The 9,449-nt window shown below is 37.5% G+C and overlaps 1 protein-coding gene across 1 annotated transcript in view; it reads left to right on the forward strand.

Annotated features, from left to right (window-relative positions):
- The first annotated feature begins 1,022 nt into the window (after positions 1-1,022).
- Positions 1,023-9,449, forward strand: part of glis3 (GLIS family zinc finger 3) — a 47,454-nt gene continuing 39,027 nt past the window's right edge. Inside the window, exons 1-4 of the mRNA XM_016243553.1 lie at positions 1,023-1,088; positions 1,979-2,294; positions 5,786-5,954; positions 8,315-8,809. Coding sequence (XP_016099039.1) covers positions 2,021-2,294; positions 5,786-5,954; positions 8,315-8,809 — 938 coding nt within the window. The 5' untranslated portion in view covers positions 1,023-1,088; positions 1,979-2,020. The remainder of the gene's footprint in view (positions 1,089-1,978; positions 2,295-5,785; positions 5,955-8,314; positions 8,810-9,449) is intronic.

Here is a 9,449-nt window from a genome sequence, read left to right on the forward strand (position 1 = left end):
GAGATACACCATTACAAAACTAATCAACACCTGCTAAAATCTCCCTTATATCTGATATCACCAAGCACTCAGAGCACAGACATCATTCCAATCAGTCATACATTCATATTACACCATCAACATGCACATAATTACACTGAAAACCCTGAGTCACCGAGTCTTGCATGAGAAAAGAAACCATTTCTGCCTTTCTACTTCAATTTTCTTTTCTTTCAGTTCAATGCTACTTGCTGATTCTTCTTGTTGTTGTTGTTGGTTAAATTTAATGGCAATGAGTGAAAATTGATTCAGAGCAAATTCTACACCAAATGTTTTCATGCACAACTATAGTATTTATAATATTTTGACTTCGCTGCTATTTTAAACTTTCTTTCTTCATATAAATAAAATGTTCTCTGTCCATATTAAGTTTTAGTCATTGTTGTGCTTTTGTCATTTTTACTAGCTTTTTCATACATTTCTATTTTTATTTAATTCGGTGGCGTTTCTGTGCAATTGTGACATTTACTAGCAATGTCTGGGTGAAAATTGTTTCAAAGTAATCCTACACCAATTCTCAGTGTTTATATACCATTAAATTATTGATTAACATTTTGATTTAACACGCGTCTTCTGTTTTTATGTTCTTTGCCATTATTATAATTAAGTCTTTGTAATTATTTCTGAGTGAGAGTAAATCCTGTAATGCTTTGCATGAATATTAAACTCAACAATGCACTTCCAAAAGTTATTAAACACGTTACAGTAACGTCGGTTTAATTATTAATGATATTAATAGAACGTATGTGGATCCCAAAAGAATCCAGATATGGTGTTTATAAAGCGTGTCATGATGTAATGCTGCTGGAGGCTTCGTGGGGCAAAAGGGCAAAATGAGGCTGATCTACCCGCCCCTGGCAACCATCACAAAGCCACACACAACAGCAGCAGCTCACATGCACTCACTGACAGCGAGCACGCTTCAAACACGACAAACTCCGCTCAAACTCGGGAAATAAGCAGCTCGGCCCTGGTGCCGTCACCGCGGCAGAAGTTTGTCTGAAGCGCTGTATTACTCTGATGCAGGTGACACGAGGAGACTTGCACAGGTGAGTTTACCGACGTGACTGTCGGAAACATGAAATGAGATCCATAAACTTTCCATTCAACTTTTTGATTAGTTGCATTTGTTTCACGGACGAGCGTGATTCGTGAATGTGCGATTTGTTTATTTTACATTATTGATTTAATTAATTAATTATTAGTATTATTATTATTATTTGTAATGAAGCTTAGCAAAAACTGAACAGCTTGAACACCACGACGAAATCTTAAAATACACTGTAGCCTATTTGCCTCACATTAAACCTAACATTAAAATACGAATCTGAAAAGATCTGATTTTTACGATTATTTCTGACGCTGTTTATTTGATCCCCATGACGTCACCGCGGCAGAAATTCCGTCTGAAGCGGTTTTTATTTATTTTTTAATATTAAAATTTATTTAGTTTGAATATACTGTGATATGCTGTATTTGTCCCACAGTTGACGTTAAATGTAACATTAAATTATGAATCTGTTTACGGTTATTTTTGGAGCTGTTTAGTGCATCATGTGTTTCAAAACATTGATTATTACCTACTAAGCAAACACTTAGCAACACAGAACCTCAAGAGCCATATCTCATTGCTGTAGTTCACTTTATTTCCCCCTTTTAAACAAGTACAGTGATGCTATCAAGTAATACCATAGTACTTTTAGACACTCTTTGACCTTCTGTGGTAAAATTGTACTGCATTCACATACAGTACAGTGTAAGGAGCTATTCCTACCTCATCTGATCCTTACGATTGACTTGTGCAACCTAATGTAGTCAGTGCTTTGACTCAAAAAAGTGGATCATTTAGATGTAGGCCACATTTTCAGGTAACCAGACAAAACGTTTCCCAATCGAATGCTCAGCTGTTTGAAATCTGATTATGCTTCATGTTTATCAGGTGAACACAGAAGATGGTGTTCTGTGTCGACCAGTGACGGACATGAACGGGAAAGGCTGTAACCTGTTGGTTTCTCCGTCTGGTCCGGCTCAGGTGAGGGTCCAGACGGGTCACTCCTGTTCTCCATCGCTCCATCCCGATGCCACATCTGGAAACCCGGCCCTTCTTCCCGCGCTGAGCCTCCGCCGGCAGCTGCTGACCAATGGGAAGCTGGGCTTTCCGCAGTCCTCACGACATCAAGCCCCGCCCCTTTCGCTCCCAGCATCCTCTCCCAAACAGTCAGCTCGACCCAGCTGCCTGGACACTGGTACGAAAGGTAAACAACAATAAACATCTCCAATTTGAATGCTTAGAATTTGCTACAAGCCATGTTCAGTGGTTTGAAAGAGCAGCTGCGGTTCATAATTGTGACCCTGGACCACAAAACCAGTCATAAGGGTCAATTTTTTGAAATTGAGATTTATGCAATAAATGCGCTTTCCATTGATGTATGGTTTGTTAGGATCGGACAATATTTGAAAATCTGGAATCTGAGGGTGCAAAAAAATCTAAATATTGAGAAAATCATCTTTAAAGTTGTTCAAATGAAGTTCTTAGCAATGCATATTACTAATCAAACATTAAGTTTTGATATATTTTTTTAGGAAATTAACAAAATATCTTCATGGAACATGATCTTTACTTAATATCCTAATGATTTTTGGCATAAAAGAGAAATGTATAATTGTGACCCATACAATGTATTGTTGGCTATTGCTACAAATATACCCCAGGGTCAAAATTTGAAAGGAATAAGGGAAATAGGTCATATCTTCATGTCTGAGCTCCACTCTACCCATAATGCTCAGCTCAGTGAGCCAGAACACGAGACATGATGCTTTGAATTAGATAGGGCACTATTGAACATCCCCACTGCCGTTTAAACAGCACTTCAAGCCTTCATTTCATCTCAGACTGTCAGAACAGAGCGAAGACATGTATTCTCATCACAATTGCACTTAATCAGTCCTACATACAGTATATAATACAGTTTAATAAAGTCAACATGAAATCAAAATCAAACCCATTTACTTTCTTTCTCCGTGCTCAGGATGTCCTTTGGTGTGTCTTTCCTTCAGCCGATGTCAACAAGTACTCCTATTTTACAACCTTCACCATCTAATTAATTAATAAAAAACAACTTTCATAGACAATTGTGTTGGAAATGCATTTTCTAATGGTGCTTTACACAATATAGCGTTATATAAAATCCTTCGATTATGAAACAAACTCAATTTCAGGCATAAAGCTGCTTTACAGAAGACAATAGTATTGTATTAGTTCAGTGTTGATTCAGTATAGTTGATTTGTGCTATCATTGATAGTGTCATAATCATAAACCTCATAAAATCAATATGTGACTCTGCAGCACAAAAGCAGTGTTAAGTCGCTGGGGGATATTTGTAGCAATAGCCAACAATACATTGTATGGGTCACAATTATACATTTCTCTTTTATGCCAAAAATCATTAGGATATTAAGTAAAGATCATGTTCCATGAAGATATTTTGTACATTTCCTGTCATAAATATATCAAAACTTAATGTTTGATTAGTAATATGCATTGCTAAGAACTTCATTTGAACAACTTTAAAGATGATTTTCTCAATATTTCGATTTTTTTACACCCTCAGATTCCAGATTTTCAAATAGTTGCATCTCAGCCAAATATTGTCCTATCCTAACAAACCATACATCAATGGAAAGCTTGTTTATTCAGCTTTCAGCTGATGCATACATCTCAATTTAAAAAAAATTGACCCTTATGACTGGTTTTGTGCTCCAGGGTCACATATTAATGTTAGGACAAAGCATTCTTAAGTAAACAAAACATTCTGTTGTTCATCAACATTCTCACAACATCATTATGATGATATTTGTGCTCAAACGTTCTCATAATGTTGAGAAAACATTCTTAGAATTTGTACTTTCTAAGAAATATTTTTGTACGCGTTAAATAACACTCTAATCGCGACACAAAAACTGAACCTCTTAACATTCTTAAAATATTCAAACATTCAAATAACATATTTTGGGTTAAAAAGTTAATAGAATGCTGTAAGAATGTTTTTGTAACCTTTACATGACATTGTAATCATGACAAGAAAACTAGACAACTCTGAACATCATCTTGTCTGGTCCTCCTTAAAAACACATCGTACTGATTTACATACTGGTTTATACTTCAATAGCATCCGTCCATGTCTTCTCCCCAAACCCTGGCTCTCATATTTATGATGATTAACCAAGCAGAAAGCTTGTACCCAAACGAGCCATGGAACCAAAGCAGAGAGAGAAACTCATTAGTACTTAACAGAGCAGAAACGCTTCCTTGGCTTTACGGGTTTGTTATAGGAATTCCATGACTATTCATGTGTTTCTGTTCAATAGAGACCGAAAATATCACGTTAGAGGACAAAAGCTCCGGTAGTCTAAACAAAAATGCTTTTTATTTAATGTTACGTTTGCTTTACAAAAACGTACTAGGTTTTTAATTTTAAATAACATCTGGAAATAACCGATTGATTTGTGATTTATAACCTAGTAATATTGATGCTTTTGAGATGAAGTCTTTATTTTATTTTATTTTTATTTTTTTGAGCAAAACCTCATGTTTTCATATATTAGCCAGCTAGTTAACTTAATCAGCACAATTTGCAACAACAATATTAAACTTAATATTTAATAATCAGCATAAATTTTCAAAGCATGAAAAGACACCATAGGCCGTCATTATTGAGTCTTGAATCGCTGCACTTTGTATTTGTGACTCTGGAGGACAAAAGCAGTGTTAAGTCGCTGGGGGATATTTGTAGCAATAGCCAACAATACACTGTATGGGTCACAATTATACTGTTGTGGTTGCTAACCAGTTCCTCGTTGTTATTATCTGTTGTAGTAATACTGTCGTGAAGTCATGCTGATGTGCAGGCTATACAGTTGTACCGTATTCCGTTGCTGTTGCCGCTGAAGTTCCTTGAGTAAACTAGCATTCACCCGAAGCTTTGTTTTTATGTGTTTTTGTTGAACATAACATTTGGCGACGAGGATGGGATTTATCTCTGCCTCCCCCTGAGCCATTTCTGTCCCACGCTGGTGAACCTGTCGTGCCGTGGGAGCGGTGGTATGTGTCGTTTCAGACGTACCTTGTAGCCGCGGGCTTGGATGATGTCCCGGACGGGAGAAAGCTTGCTAAGAACTTCATTTGAACAACTTTAAAGATGATTTTCTCAATATTTAGATTTTTTTTTGCACCCTCAGATTCCAGATTTTCAAATAGTTGTATCTCGGCCAAATATTGTCCGATCCTAACAAACCATACATCAGTGGAAAGCTTATTTATTCAGCTTTAAAAAATTGACACGTATGACTGGTTTTGTGCTCCAGGCTCACAAATGATCTTAAAATATCAGAATTCTTAGCATAATCGTAATGTGTAATCTGCAAACATAAGATGTTCTCTTGAAGTTACGTCTAATCGACAGCATGAAAACAATAAAGCTAGAATAATGAGTACTGAGTAATCAGGATATGCATCTCAACAAACCAATCATAGTTCTGTTATGCAGTACAAGGAAGGAAAATGATTATATCTCCAGGGCAGTACTGCCTCTGATCTATTGGAAATGCAGAGCTTGATTATTAGTGCTCTGCTGGAGACTGGTTTAGAGTCTTTTAGTGCCAGTTTTTCCTGCTCTTTAATGGCTAGATTTTATCCTGACAGTACAGTGTAAGGAGCTATTCCTGCCTCACGTGACTCTTTCTCAGGTTACTTGTCTTTGGGGATGAACAGAAAAGTGTTTGGGCCGTGTAGCAGTTCAAACGTGCAGGTGACAAGCAATGCCATGCTGGTCCAGAGTCTGGGTCCGGTTTCTTCACAGACTTCAGTCCAAAACGGCCCACCTCATTCACTCGCTGTTCCCTTCACTGATGCCAGGTAAATATCCTCACACACTTAGAAATAAAGAGATTCCATGGATGATAAAGATTCCATGGAACCATAGACACCAATGAAGAACCTTTATATTTAAGAGTGAAAAGGAAATTAATTTCTGTGTTCCATAACAAACAAAAGAATATGTTTTTATGTATGTTTAAGCTGTACAACAAAAGCGTGCATTGTCTACAGGCTGTCAAACTCCAAAAAGTACCATATAAATAGTCCATTTGCACTGTATTCCAAGGACGAACTGGTCGATATAGTCATTATCCACTGAAAACGTCTCTGGTTACTTATGTAACCATGGTTCCCTGAGTAGGGAACGAGACACTGCGTCCTCTAGGGGTCGCTATGGGGAAACCTAGAGGACGCCGTTCGAAGTTCCCATGAAAGGGAACGTCTCAGGTTACTTATGTGACCATGGTTCCCTGAGTAGGGAACGAGACACTGCGTCCTCTAGGTTTCCCCATAGCGACCCCTAGAGGGCGCAGTTCGAAGTTCCCATGAAAGGGTACCTTCCTTTCTACCAAAAGTCTCATTCATGCTTCTTCATATTTAGACTTGGCACGTCATTATTTACTCACCCTCATGTTGTTCTCTCTTTCATCTCCTCTGGTGAAGATCTTAAATGGACTACAAAAGTCACATGGAAAAGAACTGACATATGGAAAACATTTATGCAAATAGCATTGGCTGTCTCTTCCCAACTAACAGGGAACGTTTTTTAAAAGATATATAAATGTTTGGACAAAACATTCTACATGGAATGTTCTTATAACTTTACTAATATTTGATGTATGTTCTCATAACATTGAGAGAAAACATTCTGAGATTAACATGATGTTATTATGAAACGTTTTTATAACCTTTAAACAATGTTCTAATAATGACAGGAAAACTGTACATTTTAACATTTGCAGAATATTAAGAATAAATGTTCAAAATAACATTTTGGGTGAGAATAATGTTAGTGGAACGCTGTAAGGTACGTTTTGTAGCCATTAAACTTTATAATCACGACAAGTAACCTGGACACATTAACGCTTTACAAACATTTCAAAACAATGTTCCCACAACGTTTTTATAACCTAAATGGATTTCCAGTGTTCCCACGACAGACCTGACACAGCATAACATAACTTAAAAGACTTGAATATAGACTTGGCAATCATGTAAACTGCTATTGTGATCCATTATGTATCTTGCTTTTGGAGTTTGACGGCCCCAGTCTGCTTTAAATTAACGGAAAAGAGTGACGGGGATATTCTCAAAGTAGAGAGAAAGTCATCTGGAGTGTTTCAGTCCTGACATCGAAACCTGTAAGACTAATTCACAATGGGTTCCCTTGAGATTTTCATCAATTCATGAGTAGTGTTGGGAAGGTTGCTTTAGAAATGTAATAGGTTTCAGATTACAAGTTACCCTGTCTAAAATGTAATAAGTAGTGTAACTATTTCAATTACTTTCTTAAAGTAATGTAACTGATTACATTTGATTGCTTTTCTAAATTTCTAATGTTTTCAACTGGTAATCATTTTCAAATAAGTAGAACTCAACACTGATTACTATCGCTTTCGCAATCCTTTATCCCTTGAATTAAGATTATAATCACTTAATTTTAAAGCACAGCCACCACAAAATCAGACTTATCTGATTCAGATATCAGAGATCATTCTGAGGTTAAATACTGATTTAAAACCATAACAAGAACTAGTCTAGTTTGAAATCAAATCTTTGCATATCTTTGACAGGAAACACTGGCATCTAACAATGGCTTGGGAAAAAACTGTTAATCTTTAAACAAAAAAGAATGTACATAAACCCAAATAGGAAATAAAACAGTTATTGAATAAGCATGTGTCCTAAACTCCTGAAACATTGGTGTCTCATATATTCGAGCAGTCACAGCAATTTATGAAAGAAATCGATTAAATCCATATGTATTAAATCAGATGTAACTCCCGTTGTAATCATTAACATTTTCATAAGTAACTGTAATTTAATAAAGCAATAAGCCCCGTGAAGCCGTGGTTTACAGTGAGTTTATAACAGCTAAGGGGCATTCACGGCTTCACGGGCTCCAGGTGTGTGTTCACGATGTGTGTGTGTTCACTGCTGTGTGTGTGCACTTAGGATGGGATAAATGCAGAGCACTAATTCCTAGTATGGGTAACCATACTTAGCCACATGTCACTAACTGATTACGATTACATTTATTTTGCAATTAAATTACGTAATTTAGTTACATGTACCTAGTTACTTCCCAACACTGTTCATGAGTAAATAAGCTCTAGGTGGTAAACATAACTTGACAATACTTGGACGTTTTGCTGCAATTTTTGGGCGATCTATTGCAGGTGTTTGCTGTCTAGAGAATCCCTGGCCTCGACCACCCTCAGCATCGCCGAGACGCAATCGATTCGCAGCAGTAAGCTGGACTGGCCCTACGGTTACCGCGTTCTGCCTCCTTTAGGACTAGGGTTTAACCAGACTTCAGAAGCAGCCGATCCCAATCTCATTCCCTGGACCTCCATGTCCGAATCCGTCTCCAACCCCACGTCTCTACCGCATTATCTCTTCAAGGAGGACGCCAGCAGTCAGCGGCTCTCAGCCCGCTCCAAAAAGCGAGCGCTGTCCTTGTCTCCTCTGTCCGATGGCATCGGCCTCGACCTCAACTCCATCATCCGAACCTCCCCCACGTCGTTGGTGGCGTACATCATCGGTTCCCGCACTTCGCCGGCCTCGCGCCCCACTCCTTCTCCTCTGCAGGCCGATGTTTGTGGACACCTGCTGGGCATCAGAGGCAGCTACATCCCTCATCCCAACACCGGCAAGCACATCACCAAAGACAGGTCAAGTCAGACGCTCTCTGATGACAACGAGAGTTTAGAGGAGATGCCACACTGTACAAAAAAAAATCCGTACAATTTACGGTAAAAAAAATCAACAGCTGTAGTTGCCAGAATTTTACCGTAAAAAATACGGTAGCAACATTTTTATGAGCTTTGGTTCATCATGTGACTTTCTCATCGCCACCTGCTTTTGGTAGTTATCAGTGTATTACAAAGGTCTTACTTTTTACTGCACTACATTTCATAAATAAAAGTTGTTGTTTGTTTGTACCTTTAATACTTATGAACATTAGTACTTTCTTGTACTCAAGTAAATCTTTCAGTTACTTTTACTTGAGTAAAAGAAAGAAACTAATAGATGTCTAATGTAATTAAGTATTAAATGATGTTTAATATGAAACGTAGTGCAGTAAAAAGTGCAATATTATGCTTTGGAATGTTGTGAAGTAAAGTTTTCTAAAGAAAAACACTGATAAAGTACAGACACTTGAAAAGTACTTTTACAGCGGAGTAAAAATACTTCACTACCGTTACTACTTCACTGTTTAATAGTAAAACCATGGTTAATTTTTTAAGTTGTAAAAGTAGCCAGCTTATTTAACTGATATAATGTTAATATACCAACCTACTGAAGTACTGA

Source organism: Sinocyclocheilus grahami, unplaced genomic scaffold (assembly GCF_001515645.1).
Source record: "Sinocyclocheilus grahami isolate Dianchi unplaced genomic scaffold, SAMN03320097.WGS_v1.1 scaffold694.1, whole genome shotgun sequence".
NCBI lineage: Eukaryota > Metazoa > Chordata > Actinopteri > Cypriniformes > Cyprinidae > Sinocyclocheilus > Sinocyclocheilus grahami.